Source organism: Zophobas morio, unplaced genomic scaffold (genome assembly GCF_036711695.1).
Source record: "Zophobas morio isolate AGI-343-1 ecotype UQ-CSIRO unplaced genomic scaffold, CSIRO_AGI_Zmor_V1 ptg000026l, whole genome shotgun sequence".
Lineage (NCBI taxonomy): Eukaryota > Metazoa > Arthropoda > Insecta > Coleoptera > Tenebrionidae > Zophobas > Zophobas morio.
Window position 1 is genome coordinate 3,758,926 of NW_026972131.1, and position 16,223 is coordinate 3,775,148.

General features: G+C 31.4%; 2 protein-coding genes across 3 annotated transcripts; both read left to right on the forward strand.

Moving 5' to 3' along the window:
- Positions 1-679: 679 nt before the first annotated feature.
- On the forward strand, positions 680-7,204 carry LOC135136214 (prestalk protein-like). 2 transcript variants are annotated; one of them, XM_064065400.1, is made up of 2 exons: positions 680-762; positions 5,767-7,204. In XM_064065400.1, exon 2 carries the CDS (start codon positions 5,767-5,769, stop codon positions 7,135-7,137), a length of 1,371 nt encoding a protein of 456 aa, XP_063921470.1. In that variant the 5' UTR covers positions 680-762; the 3' UTR covers positions 7,138-7,204. The 2 variants fall into 2 exon arrangements, with proteins under 2 accessions (XP_063921470.1, XP_063921469.1); XM_064065399.1 differs by lacking the exon at positions 680-762 and adding an exon at positions 1,065-1,169.
- A 2,217-nt stretch (positions 7,205-9,421) lies between these two features.
- Positions 9,422-15,319, forward strand: LOC135136627 (uncharacterized). The gene is made up of 5 exons (XM_064065996.1): positions 9,422-9,495; positions 9,629-9,692; positions 13,639-13,995; positions 14,494-14,944; positions 15,003-15,319. Exons 1-5 carry the CDS (start codon positions 9,422-9,424, stop codon positions 15,131-15,133), a joined length of 1,077 nt encoding a protein of 358 aa, XP_063922066.1. The 3' UTR covers positions 15,134-15,319.
- The last annotated feature ends 904 nt before the right edge of the window (positions 15,320-16,223 follow it).

The window sequence follows — 16,223 nt, forward strand, 5'->3', positions numbered from 1 at the left end:
TTTGATGAAAAGAAAACTATCATTAATATATGTATATGATCAGCGGGAAAATGTATACTGTTATAAGTAATTTAAATCACACATTTTTGTTAGCGAATTTAGTGCATAGCTATAGACAACTGAAAAATTTATTATAACTTCAGTTGCACTTAAGTGTTATTATCATTTTTTTTATTTTTGTTTCTCGTATGTTAATATCAAATGTATGATGTATGTTAGGGTATTTTAAAACCTATAGGCAGTAGTACTAGCAATATTTACTTTAATGTTAGTGTTTTATATTTATTGAATTTATCTGTCTATATATTTGATCATCTCCTAAACATTAAACATATGACCAAAACGAATTACCGATGTGTAACGTTCTGAATTGCCTCATGATGCTAAATCAACACGGAATTACCCAGGCAAATACGAAAAATTCAAACATTGCTTATAGTAGGTAAACACAAATTTGCCACACGAAGGATTGGTTTCTTTATAATCCTAACGGCAAATTAAGATAAGGTGAAAAAGTGACTGTCTTATCGAATGTGGTTCAATGTACCCATTGTGATTAGATCTGTATCGACTATCGAAATGTGGGTTAACACTCCATTCATCGTACGAAATAATCCCAGCAAATATTTATTCAAACAAATTTTTATAAAACCGAAAGCAGAAAAGTATTTCCGTTTAACCCTTTTTTAAGCTAAGTAGTTCACGAGTATTGTCAAAGTGTTTGTCAAGACAGATAAAACAGCCGACGAAAAAATTTTATAGGTGATGTATTTACACTATTTGATAATGCTGACACAATTTAAAATTTCTTTTTTATTTATTGGGTTCATAACTGCGTAGCGGAAATCGCTTATTTCGTAATTTTCGAAAATTAGTCATTTTTATTTTTCTGTTTTAAAAACGACAAAAAATTAACAGATTACAAAGAACAAACGGAATATGTTTAAACTGAGTTCTTTGTATTGATGGATGATGATGCGTCAAGGTATGCGGATTTTTTTCAAAATATTGCTGGGTTAAATGAAAACTATAATTAAACTGTTATCTTAAAGATATAGTTATGGATTATATAGACCTGAATAAGGCTATTGTCGCAGAGATATTGCATACTTCATGTAGTGAAGTGGTGGTGGTGGTTACAACTGGTGTCCGCACTATCGGAAACTAAGGTAATAACGATTTTTTAACGTTTCATAAATCTAATTAAATGAATACAGCAATTTTTAATTATTTAAAACGTTTCATTTTTAATGAATCAAGAAAATATTTATAATTATATCCATTAAAAATAAATTTGAAGTTGAGAAAATATTTGCATAATGTTTCACATGGAGCTGAAAATGAAACGAATGATTTATACCTCATAAATAAATTTTCAAAATTTTGAAAACTGCATCTCAAGGTCGCATTTCGTATTTCAGAACTGGCAAATTTCAAAACTTTTATTTTTACGGAAATATAGGTAAATTGATTAATAAATTTACCAATAAGATTATAGACAAGAAAATGTGACACTATTGTGTTATAAATGTTTTACGGAAGTGTTTATTACGTTAATATTAGAATCATTACGAATATATTTTCCTTCAAGGGAAGTTTTCATATTTACGAACACCGGAATTAAAATCATTCTACATGTTCGAGAAAACTTGACTGAAATAAGGGCAGTCATTCACATATAGCAACTTTTAATCGCTGTAGAAAGATTGCTGTTACAGATTTGAAATAATAAAACGTAGGTAAAGGAAAATCGTAAAAGCGTCTGTTTTGAACAATAAAAGCGGTTTATGTACTAGTTATTCAGGTTTGTATAGAACTGATGTCTTTAGGAATTCAATTTAATTTTCATTTTTAGTAATACACAGCTACTGGTTTTTGATGAAAGATGAAGGTTGAAAAATTGAAAGAACGGAAAAAATTTAAAATCGAAAAATTGTGAGATCAAAATCTTACAAATGGAAAACTTGAGCACAAACTGAATAACTGAAAAATTCAAATTGAGAATTCAAAAAATTGGAGATCAAAAACTTGTGAAAGTCTAAAAATTAAAAAAAAACGAAAAATTGAATAATCGAAAAGTTAAAAATTAGAATTGAAGAAACAAAAAATTGAAAAATCGAAAAATTAAAATTTGACTAACTGAAAAATCGAAAAATGAAATTGCGAAAAATTTATAAAGCGAAAATCGAAAAATTAAAAGTCGGGAAACTGAAACCAATAAAAATTGAAAAATCCAAAGTTGAAAAATTTAAAGAACGGAAAAAATTTTAAAATCGAAAAATTGTGAGATCAAAAACTTGCAAATGGAAAACTTGAGCAAAAATTGAATAACTGAAAAATTCAAAAATTGAATAAATTCAAATTGAGAACTCAAAAACTTGGAGATCGAAAACTTGTAAAAGTCTAAAAATTAAAAAAACGAAAAATTGAATAATCGAAAAGTTAAAAATTAGAATTGAAGCAACAAAAAATTGAAAAATGGAAAAATTAAAATTTGATTAACTGAAAAATCTAAAAATGAAATGGCGAAAAATTTATAAAGCGAAAATCGAAAAATTAAAAGTCGGGAAACTGAAACCAATAAAAATTGAAAAATTCAAAGTTGAAAAATTGAAAGAACGGAAAAAATTTTAAAATCAAAAAATTATGAGATCAAAAACTTACAAATGGAAAACTTGAGCAAAAATTGAATAACTGAAAAATTCAAAAATTGAATAAATTCAAATTGAGAACTCAAAAAATTGGAGATCGAAAACTTGTAAAAGTCTAAAAATTAAAAAACCAAAAATTAAATAATCGAAAAATTAAAAATTAGAATTGAAGAAACAAAAAATTGAAAAATGGAAAAATTAAAATTTGACTAACTGAAAAATCGAAAAATGAAATGGCGAAAAATTTATAAAGCGAAAATCGAAAAATTAAAAGTCGGGAAACTGAAACCAATAAAAATTGAAAAATTCAAAGTTGAAAAATTGAAAGAACGAAAAAAATTTTAAACTCGAAAAATTGTGACATCAAAGACTTACAAATGGAAAACTTGAGCAAAAATTGAATAACTGAAAAATTCAAAAATTGAATAAATTCAAATTGACAACTCAAAAAATTGGAGATCGAAAATTTGTAAAAGTCTAAAACTTAAAAAAACGAAAAATTGAATAAGAGAAAAGTTAAAAATTAGAATTGAAGAAACAAATAATTGAAAAATCGAAAAATTAAAATTTGACTAACTGAAATATCGAGAAATGAAATGGCGAAAAATTTATGAAGCGAAAATCGAAAAATTAAAAGTCGGGAAACTGAAACCAATAAAAATTGAAAAATCAAAAGTTGAAAAATTGAAAGAACGGAAAAAATTTTAAAATAGAAAAATTGTGAGATCGAAAACTTACAAACGGAAAACTTGAGCAAAAATTGAATAACTGAAAAATTCAAAAATTGAATAAATTCAAATTGAGAACTCAAAAACTTGGAGATCGAAAACTTGTAAAAGTCTAAAAATTAAAAAAACGAAAAATTGAATAATCGAAAAGTTAAAAATTAGAATTGAAAAAACAAAAAATTGAAAAATGGAAAAATTAAAATTTGATTAACTGAAAAATCAAAAAATGAAATGGCGAAAAATTTATAAAGCGAAAATCGAAAAATTAAAAGTCGGGAAACTGAAACCAATAAAAATCGAAAAATTCAAAGTTGAAAAATTGAAAGAACGGAAAAAATGTTGAAATCGAAAAATTGTGAGATCAAAAACTTACAAATGGAAAACTTGAGCAAAAATTGAATAACTGAAAAATTAAAAAACTGAATAAATTCAAATTGAGAAATCAAACAATTAGAGATCGAAAACTTGTAAAAGTCTAAAAATTAAAAAAACTAAAAATTGAATAATCGAAAAGTTAAAAATTAGAATTGAAGCAAGAAAAAATTGAAAAATGGAAAAATTAAAATTTGGTTAACTGAAAAATCTAAAAATGAAATGGCGAAAAATTTATAAAGCGAAAATCGAAAAATTAAAAGTCGGGAAACTGAAACCAATAAAAATTGAAAAATTCAAAGTTGAAAAATTGAAAGAACGGAAAAAATTTTAAAATCAAAAAATTATGAGATCAAAAACTTACAAATGGAAAACTTGAGCAAAAATTGAATAACTGAAAAATTCAAAAATTGAATAAATTCAAATTGAGAACTCAAAAAATTGGAAATCGAAAACTTGTAAAAGTCTAAAAATTGAAAGAACGAAAAATTCGAAAATCCGAAAGCGCAAAAATTAGAATTGAAAGAACAAAAAAATTGAATTTAACAAATGGAAAATTCAAAAATTGAATAGTTTCAAATTGAAAACTTTGTAAAAATCTAAAAATTAGAGACATGAAAAATTGAAAAGGCGGAAAATTGACAAAGCGAAAATGTAAAAATTGTAAGTCGAGAAACTAAAATAGTAAAAAATTGAAAAATCTGAAAAGCGAAAAACTATAAAATCAAAAAATTGTAACATTGAAAAATTACAACTGGAAACTTGGAGAAATAAACATTTAATTAATGAAAAATTCAAAATCGGAATAATTGAAAACTATTAGCAGAAAATGTATTAATTTTGTTTAAGAAACATTGCAATAATTTACGATTATTGAATAGTGAAACTAATAGAACTAATTTTTATATTTTTTTAAAATGAAAAATATTGCAAAATTTGAAAAATAAAAAAAAGTTATTAGAGTCCCTTTTTAGTTGACTCACCCTGTACATTATATCATAAAGTTCTCGTTTCGAATTCAAAACGGCGAATGGCCACTTTCATGTTTTTTCGCCATTTCATAACCCCTACCTGTGTTGACCTTTATTAGACAGATAATTGTCAAAACTACTGGACCGATTGGTACCACTGGTATACTTTTATTGAACGTTAAAAAAAAGCAAAGTAAGAATGAGAAACCATATTGCAAACAAAACGTAGGCGGCAGCTTTTTGTGCAGGTGGCTGCCTAGATGCAAGTCGTAATTTACTGGAACGCCCGGAAGTGGATAATTTTTCATTTTGTACAATCCCGAGATCATATGTGTCAATAAACAGTCAGTCGAAGACGAAATTATACTTTTATAACAACCTAATTAAGTTGACTGCCTCATTAATTTTTTCGACTTGAATAAGCACATCTAAAAAACATGAATGCAGTGATAAATTACAAATATAGTCTGATCATATTTTGCACATTTTCGAAAGGACTTATTCGGCAAAATTTTGAGAGTTGATAAACAGATAGCAATTTTATTAAAAATTTACCATGCTTACAATAACTTCAAGACAGCTACAAGATTTCAAAGTATTCAATTTTTCAATTCTTGATTTAATCAACAAAATAAATTGACTGGAGTCATAAACTACATGTGTAGGACTCTGCTATTTTTTACCATCTACACGACATTGTTAATATACAAACAAAATTTAACAACAATCGGTCCGCCACAGACACAGACAGACGCCAGACGCCAGACAGACAGACAGACGGAAACGACAGATCTCTTTTTTTCGTATTCTAGGGCTCATGAAACGTCGAGAAAACATGTACGCAATTAGTCACCTGATGGACTCGTTTACAATACTTTCTTATTAGCTTAGGCTTAGGAAGTAAAAATCAATGCATATGAGTAATTTTTAAAATAACTAATGAATAATTAATTATAACTGCTTCCATTGGAAATATATTTCTTTATTACATGTATTTATACCTACCATTGGAAAAAAAAATAAATAAACGTTTTATTTTTGCAGATGAAGCTACTGTTGCTAATCCTTTTGGTTGTGGGATGCATTATTTGTGCATCAAAATCCGAAAAATGCGCCCCCACGACTCAAGAAGACTGTGAGAATATGACTTCCGAGTACGAAAAATATAGAGCTTGTATGGAACGACGAACAAAACGATCTGCTGATTGCTACGACGAAGACGAGACAAACTGTGACAAATGCGACTGCAATTCATGCAGCTACAATTCATGTGATAATTGTGACAACAATAACAACTGCTGCGAAAAATGCTGTCAGAGAAGTTCATGTACAACGTCCAACTGTTGCCACCAAACCTGCAGAGCAGAGTGCAGATCTAATTCTTGTCGAACCGCGTGCAGAAAGAGATGTCAAGATAGACCAGCCAACATCGAAGGACCTCCATCGGTACAAACTCAATCAAAAACTGCAAGCCAACATAATATAACCACCGTTATTCATCTCAACAACGTTATTAACAACACGAACTTAATTAATTTGCCAATAAACGTCAATAATACTGTCGTAAACAATATCACAGGTCAAGTACAGTACGGAGGAGGATACACTGCGTCACAGACATCCGAAGAAAAGTGTTGCTTAATAATAGGGCCAAGACAATGCGTTCCGCAAAACACCTTTCCTTTTATAAGATGCTTCCACATAAGAAGAAAGACTTGTGGCAATATCTGTTCTGCTCCGGTGATTCATTATCAGACTCATGAGATTTGTGACAATGATGTAGGCGCAAACTTGCAACAACCATGTCATCAGCAGACAGTTTACGTCCCTCAGCCCCAACCCAGATGTGCTTACCAACAGGCATGGCCATACGTTAGTTGTGGAAATCAAGCAATGCAAACCTGCGATGGATGCTACAGTCACTACGTAAAACGCGAAGACGTAACAAAGTGTTCAAATTTCTGCTATGATGATGGTTACGGTGTTGGACCATATTACAGACAAGCACCATTTTACAGACCAGGTTTTGCCCATGCTCCCTCTTGTTATCAAACTGGTATGTGTGGCTTCGACGGTTACGGTTATGGTTATGGATATGAAGGCATCCCAGACAACGGTTTTCCCATGGCTTATCCCCCACAGACTTATCCTTTTGTTATCGAGGATTGTGAGAATTGTACTTTTCCTGCTGCAGGATGGGACAGTCCTAATTCCAATGAACCTTTTCATCAACTTGAATACAAGAATCTACCGCCTTATTTCCCGTGGAGCAATGGTTCAGACAAATTAATGAAGATTGATGCGAGTGTTAACGCGGCACGTTCTGAAAGATATGCTGAAATTAGAATTAAGCCCGCAAATGAAAGTCAAGTGACGACTACAACGGTGAGCAGTGAGCAAACCACGCTGTCTTAAGTTTCATTAGCAAATACTTGTATTGACACAGAATATAAATAAATCTGTCGCTTAATTTCACTCCAAACTGTGCTTTTTTAATTTTAGTAAAAAGTCTTTTATCTGAACTGGTTCTCTTTCTTTATTTAATGATTCAGTGCTATAAGAGCTATTAACATACCTAGAATGTAAAGACTGTCGTAACATACGTCCGTGGTGTGTTCAAGATTTCGAGAATCAAAAAAATGATGGATTTAGGAGACGTATTGCCCGAAAATGTTAAAAATGCAGCCATTCAAACATTATACAGTTTAAATAAAACCGATAGTTACTTACATTATTGCTTTTCACATTCATTGCTTTTCAATTCCTTGAGAAATGTTGTCTTCAAAATTTTAAATTAAGTACTTGAACTGGACGCATTCTTGGGAAAGTAATTCGTCTCAGTCTTCAAAATATAAAGATTCCAATTGTGTTGACAGTTTGCGTATCTCAGCATCGTCCTTTGATTTGAAGGAATTCAAAAAAACCAAATTTATTTTCAATTTTGCTGTATACATTCAATCTACGGTTTACTTCTGGCAGAAATCTGTCTAAAATTGTACTGAAAGTGCTAATTCTCATCTCCGCTTTGCCATCTAGATTGGTTTCGTCACCAGTAGTTTCAAGGAACTGTCTTTTTCGTTGCTTAGTTCTCTTCAAATCTTTCTTGTATTCAGTGATACTGATAATATTTGACCTCGATCGTCATTGATTAAAAGTATCCTAAATTTCCATTTTTTTGGGAACCAAAAGTAAGTTCGCGTGGGGAAAGAAATTTTGCAACATTTATCTTGTCAGCCTTGTATTAGGTAGGTATTTGTTCACAATATTTTTTTCTGATAAATATTGTTGATGTAATTTGATGTCAATGTTTCCCAACATCGTGCTACGAGGTAGGAATGTTTTTGTGTTTGTCTGTTGATGATTTTTCATGACTTTCTATCCGGGCCAAATTTTTCCAGTCGTTAAAGCCAGATATTAGTGCACTATCTTCTACTCCAAATATTTTACAGAAAAAACAAAAAACTTTCCCTGTGGTCTGAGAATATAATAGCCAATCCCTCTTATTTTTCTCAGCATTAAAGGATACAGAAAACATATGATCGCTTAGAATTTGTAAAATCAAGCTGGTTCAAGTTTTGTTTTGGAAGATGTTTTAATGTTAAGGCAATTATCTAAATCCCATTCACATGGATCGCGATTAATAATCAAATTCGTCCTATTCCTAAAACCGCAGACATCCAATCCTTATCTAATTTAAGCCCTATAAGTATCCTTACTGCACATTCCAAGGTGTTGGAAAAATTTATTTATAACTAGATCTTTTTATACAGCGTAAATTAAAATATTTTGTCAGAAGGTCAGTCACAACAAGCGTTTTAGCCGATGTATTAGATGACTACATTCTCTCTCTTGATAAATCTCGCTAGCTCGAATAGGAACCGCACACTCCGCTTCTGCCACGTATTTCGGTGTTTCAATTTCTATGACTCTGATATTAACGACAACTGAACAAGTGTTGAAGTTTCAAAGGGCAATAAACAACATTTAAATTCGCCATACACATCAGATAATCTATACGAACGAAACATTCAGCAACAAAATATTTACAAAACAAAACTGAAATAAACTTGTGCAAATGAAAATATTACGCGAAGATAAAACTGTAGAGCATGAAAGTTTACGTTGAATTAAAATTATACAACAAAGAAAATTACTGAAGTTAAAAGTGTGAAATAGAGAAATATTGTTTATAATTTATTTTAACCCCCCCCCCCACCCCCCAGTTCACGCTATAATGAAGTTTGTTAATTTAGCTGCCGTAAATGCACTATTAGCAATCTTGTGTGAAGAATTAAGAAGTGTTATAATGTAACAGTTAAGTATTAGCATCCTGAAACCTCATTCATAACTCGTAAACAAAGAGTGTTATCCTGACTAAGTGAATTTCACGAAATCTAGTAACTGTCTGTCTAAGCAAATCTAATGTCTATTAAATTGCGCTAGAACCAGTTAACGATTAAAATCCTAATCTGATCGGTGAATTTACAAACAATAAAAGAACTTTACAGCACGTGTAGCGTCGGTCTAAAATTAGCACTTTTTCCGATTAGAAAGCCGCAAAAAAAGCTGCGTGGGTTGGGGAAAACAAAGGCTTTCTCCCTTTTATTAACTACCAAACCAACTAGTTTAACCTAGCTAACTTGATGTCTTTTCACCATGCTCACACAACACCGAACCAAACAATCATGACCCTTTCACCATGTCTTGTCTACTCTACCCCCCGCTAACTAAAACATCCCCTTGCAAGCTACCAACTACCCACAAAGCGCTAACGTGCGCATAGCTGCCTATGTTTAACGATGTTTTTGACTGATTTTTTTTTCAAATTCAAATTATTCAAATGTGATTTCGCGCCGCTGTTAATTAATTTCAGCGCGAACATTTGATTCAAATTCGGTCACCACAGGGTCGACAGAGAAATTAGAACAACTGTCAAGAGACTGCTAATCTTCCATTTTTACTTCCCGAGCGTAAGCAAAGGAAGTATTGTAATCGAGTCCGTCGGCCGACTCTCTACTTTTACGTTTTCTCAATCTTTCATGACCCCTAGAAGACGAAGAAATAGGTCTCCCATTTCCGTCTGTCTGTCCGTCTGTCCGTCCGTCTGTCCGTCCGTCTGTCCGTCCGTCTGTCCGTCTGTCCGTCTGCCGTCCCGGATTTTTATTAGACAGATAATCTCCGAAAGTACTCGACCGATTGTTGTGAAATTTTGTACTTATATTAAGAATATCATGTAGATGGTAAAACGCTAACCAAAATTTGTCTAATCATCCCCACCACTAATGCGATGACGTCACTTCAAAATTGTACATAGTAAATGGGTTTTCAATTGTATAAAATAACATAGTCCTACACATGTAGTTTACAACTCCGAATCGACTTTTCACCCGAAACGTCCAGATTTTTGGGAAAAAAATCAAAATTATAAAACAACATTTTGAAATTTAATTTTTAATCTGCTAACCAGAATGCTTTGAAATATTGCAGATGTTTTAAGGCTATAAAGAGCATCATAAATCTTTAGTCAAAAAATATTTGCTTATCCCCTCCAAAAACTTGATGACGTCAGCTCAAAAGTTTGTGGAATAAATCATTTCTAAAATGTACAAAATATGATGAGTCTGTACTTGTGATCTATCACTCCATTCATATTTTTTGGATTTGCATATACAGGGTGACTCAAAAAAATTAATGAATGCGTAAATTTATTTTACTGATTTACTCAGAAACCACAAAACCGAATGCTTTGAAATCTTGCAGATGTTTTAAGGTTATAAAGAGCATAATAAATGTTTAGTCAAAATATATTTGCTTATCCCCTCCAAAAACTTGATGACGTCAGCTCGAAAATTTGTCGAATAAATCATATCTAAAATGTACAAAATATGATCAGTCTGTACTTGTGATCTATCACTCCATTCATATTTTTTGGATTTGCATATACAGGGTGATTCAAAAAAATAAATGAAAGCGTAAATTTATTTTACTGATTTACTCAGGAACTACAAAACCGAATGCTTCGAAATCTTGAAGATATTTTAAAATTATCATAAGCATGGTAAATTTTTGGTCAAAATGTATTTGGTCGTCCCCCCTAAAAAATTTATGACGTCACCACAAAATTTTGCTGAATAAATCCTATCTAAAATGTGCAAAATATGGTGAGTCTCTTCTTGTGATTTATCATTCCATTCAAATTTTTTCGATTTGCATATACAGGGTGACTCAAAAAAATTAATGAATGCGTAAATTTATTTTATTGATTTAATCAGGAACTACAAAACCGAATGCTTTGAAATCTTGCAGATGTTTTAAGGTTATAAAGAGCATAATAAATTTTTAGTCAAAATATATTTGGTTATCTTCTACAAAAAACTGATGACGTCAGCTCAAAAGTTTGCCGAATAAATCGTATCTAAAATGTACAAAATATGATGAGTCTGTACTTGTGATTTATCATTCCATTCATATTTTTGGATTTGCATATGCAGGGTGACTCAAAAAAATTAATGAATGCGTGAATTTATTTTATCGATTTAATCAGGAATTAAAAAACCGAATGCTTTGAAATCTTGGGAATATTTTAAAGTTATTATAAGCATGGTAAACTTTTGTTCAAAATGTATTTGTTCATCCCTCCTAAAAAAATTGATGACGTCACCCTTAAATTTTGCTGAATAAATCCTATCTAAAATGCAAAAAATATGATGAGTTTGTACTTGTGATTTATCATTCCGTTCATATTTTTTAGATTTTCTTAAGAGGTGGTTCAAAAAAATTAATGAAGTCAATTTATTTTATTGATTAAATTAAAGGCAACACTTATTATTAGTATTACACCCCAACCAACCCAATTTGGTAGACACAAAATTTGTTTAATGAAAAACTCGGTTGAAACATAACGGTAGCACGCTTATTTACATCGACTTTAACATTACAGTCCTGCATTTGTTTTATGCGCTCACTTGGTTCCGCGAATGTGGAATAGACATGTTTATAATCAACCAATTGTGAATTTCACCGTCAAGAATTAAAATAAAACCCAATGTTTTATATAATAAGCGGAAGTCGAAGCAATAAAACCGATGGTCGTTTTGTTTACAGTTTCTCTGTTTGACTCTCACGTATGCTGTTACGCTTGTCATCTTAAATTAAGAATGTTTATACATAAACGATTTTCAGTTGCCCCTCATATTACTAGACAGCGGATTTCTGTCGGGCTACGTCACGATTATAGGGGGGGAACGTGCTGGATTGCCGGGTGATAGATAATCACTGAATTTAATCGGTACTAATTCCATAAATATAATTAACGATTTGTTAATCAAACGGCTAAGTAAATGAGAACGGGAATTAACAGCAGAGTGCAACGAAACAGTATTATTCTAATCTCAAATAAACGACGTGCAGTCCGCAACCGCAATGAATTCGCATCCCGTACGAGCCGTACTGAGTTTGGCCTTGCCTAGCCCGACAGAAATCCGCTCTCTAGATATTACACACCGGCGCCGTATACGTGAGTAAATTGTTTCGTTATTTTATTGATTATAAGAAATCAATATTCAAAACGACCCAATTCATTTTCCCGAAAATTTGGGAATACAATAATTTTATTCTTAGTATTACACTACATCTATCCCAACTGATATACGTGTCCTTGCAAAAATGTTGATGACGTCATCACAATTTTTTTTTAAATTCCCACTACAAAAATGTAATGAGAAAAAAAAACATAATAGACATGCAGTCGTCAAGTTTCCGACAGCAAGGGAAGTACTGTCTAAACTCTTTAGACCAATTTTTTAATATCTGGTTCTTAATCGCCTCAGTAGAATTTTTGTAGTTTCATGATGCTGAGAATATGCAGTCATTATTTTTTAAAACATCGCCTCAAAAGCGATGCTGCAAGTAGGCAGTAATTCCATCCAGGAAGACTAAATTTGTATATAGCACACTCTAGACACAATTTTTAATATGTTCTTCTGAAATACTTCAGCAATAGGTATGTGATCTCTGATGTTACGGTGAGAGTGCAGTTATTGTATGCATTACTGAAATCACGTTATACCGATTATAGACTGATTTTTTTCATATTCATTTTTTTTTTTGTTCATAGAAATCGTAGAACATGTGTTTATTTCAGACATTTGAGCGACACGCTGCTAACTGAACTAAAGTCGAGCTGTATTTGGAACTTTATCCGAAATAACTAACGAAGAAAGGGGACGGTAAATGCGTAAATGCAATTATGACGTAATGCGATAAACAACGACAAAGTTAGTAGCATTATTGAAATAATTATTAAAACGTCAATTTCAAGTTGATTTAACAACGTCACAAAACGGCGTTCCTATGGTAGCGTCGCAAAAATCTATTAGATTCCGGTATAATTTTGCGACGCCGTTTTGCGACGTCGCTAAATCAGCTTGAAATTGGCCCTAAAATCAAGATTAAGTGAATTTAATTAAAGAAAAGTGTATGATGAAATTTATTTAAATCTTATTATTTCTGCATTATTAGCAACTAAATTTAAAACTCGTGTAATTTTACTGTCATTGGACTCACGTCTATTGGCTAATAAATGAAATAATAAATACTATTATTATTTTTTTATTGGCCCTTAGAACTATAAATAACAGAAATGTGGACAAAAATAGCAACAAAACGGATTGAACGAAAAATTCAGTTGTCATATTTAAATATTATAAATTTAGCGAATATTCGTTATTTGCATACTAATATCACCGCGTGTACCCGATTTTTCAAAGACGTCGTTGTTTAACGTGTCCTTAACCAAGATAAGACTGTTGACAAATTGTATCTTCCGTAAATCATTGGTTTTTACTTTTATTCTCGAAACAGGGTAAGACACACTTTTACCTTTTTATTCCAATTACCTCAAGTTAGTAGTTTCAGATGAAGTTCTTAATACTGTTTATTTTATTGGCATACCATTTTAAGAATGGACTTACGGCGAATCCAAATACAAAGCAAAATTTTTGCCAAAATAATCGATGTTTGACTTGCATTGGTCGATATTGTACAACAACGTGCGAAGGTGAAGGCTGCAAAAACTGCCCCCTCGGTGATTGCTGCGATGGTACTAATTGCAACATATGCCGCGGAGAAAAGTGTTGTTCTACAATGGAATGCAATACATGTATTCACGAATGCCTAAAACAGTGCCAAGGAACGGCAAGTTGCCATTATGACTGCTTTCAACAATGTATTCCAAACGGGGAAAATGGTGCAGATGAAACAAACGATAATCAGGTATACAAAAATTTCTATTGCGTTTCTTTTATGCTTAAACATAGTTGCTTAGTACCAACTATTTATCACAAACGCATTATAACTTACATAATAATAGCCCTACAAGAAAAACCTATACTGATAGAGAAAAAAACACTCACTAAAGTTTTCTATAATCTTATTTAATGCAATTTTCAAAAGTAGACATACATTGTTCCTTGTAAGCATTTTTTTTTAATGGTAGCTATAAATCAATATTTGCGAATCCAAGCAAACCATTACCTCAAAGGCTAACGGTATCCTACTATAAAATATTTTATTTATCTAAGTATACACACAAATGTTTGATCATACACGTCCCAATTATCATTACAGAAACCTTACATATGCTAATAATAATTTATAACAATGAATTTAAAAGAAAAATAGCTATTTATAGTATAAGTGAATAAAGACGAATTTTATTCACGAAAAATAGTTTATTCCATAATTTAATACAGGTAAATGTATTACTTTTAGATTAACAGATCCCCCGGTTCATCCCTAATTAGTAACAAGAATTATCTACCTGTCAACGTTACAACGATTATTAATATTACCAACACTATCCACAACGAAAACCAACTCCATAATCCAATATTTATTAACACGACAAATGTTAACAACTACACTGGACAGAATAGTTATCACAGAAAACAAGTTCAAATTTCTACTAATACGAACAACAGCGACATTGATATCGTCAAATCTGAAAATATTAACCAACAAAATTGTTGTGAAGTGATACATCCAGAGATATGCAGAAGCTACTCACAAAACGTACAGCTATGTTACACCAGAAAACATGATGAATGTTCAGCACTATGTACAGGTAGACACATTCATATCGTCGAAAACAAGAACCAAAAGGCACGTTGTATTGGAATTGCCACCGATCCTTATTGGTATTGTGGTCAATATATTGTTGAAAGTATGTTTTTATTTCAGTATGTTTTTATTTGTTTCATGTAAATGTATGGTTGTTTTAGATTGCGATAACTGTTACAACTGTACAGATATAGATGACACAGAGTGCACCCAAAATCCGGATTGTTCAGACGCATGCAGATCTGGTTTAATAGCTAAGGAATTCTACAACAAACTGTACAGAAAAGAATAAGTTCTTACATATGCTTAAATTGTTTTGGTTCAACATGGATTCCTTGAAATACAAGAAATGGTTTTGCAACTTGTGTTTAGTAGTAAAGCTTGCTTTTAAAATTCCAGCTTATGATTTAAATATCACTGGAAATATTGCTTGATTAATCAAAATATTATCGACAATACACTAAAGTATTTCGAAAAACTGTGTTGCCTTATTTTCACATTTCAGTCCCAAAATAATAAAGTTAACTAATACTACTTCTTGAATTTTCCAGTTGTTAGTTTAGCGTCAAATTTTCATCAGTTAACCTTACTTTCTCCAAAAAAAGCCCTGTTCGTGTTGATTTCAGGTCACTTTTCCACTTTGCATTTGAACGCATTCCACCATTTTAAAACATTGTAGGTTCTCCATTTTGTTGATGATTATAGATCATGGCCAATTTTTTAATTTTTGACGGGTTTTGTCACAATATTTAAATTTAATTTTGTTTTTTCCTGTTTTGTCAAATTGCTTAAGTATAGTCCCAAGCAGCAGACTGTCGTCTAATCACGTCAATTTTTGGTCATAACTCGTCGGCGAGATCATTCGCCCAAAAAATCACGTGAAAATGACGAGATTTTTATGACTTACTTCTGACGTCAATTAATGACGTCAAAAGGCCGTCCTTTCTTCGTCATGTTTTATAGATTATATGATCAATTAGATGTGGGTCGTCGTATTCTTTAAAAAGTGGCCTTCATAATTATATTTAGAGCAAAAAACACAACGGCTTAATCATTCTAATAATTTCTATTAAAATAATTATTTCTGAAAACTTGTTTATTCTGGAAGTGTGATTTTGTAAGTACCTGCTTGGCAAATTATAAATACAACATCTGGGGTTGAGCGAAAAGACCCAACGACACAAACAAAGTCATAAAAACTCTTTGTCCATTGTCCCTAAAACGGAACAAGGTTTTGAAGAATTCCTTCGTCGAATTTTGATTTTATAAAGACGTTTATAAAGTGATGACGGTTACCAAAAAAATTCGAGAGTGATTAATATTCAGTTTTATTAAATTTATTCTTATCCGTATTTACTATACAATACATCAAATGTTTGGGG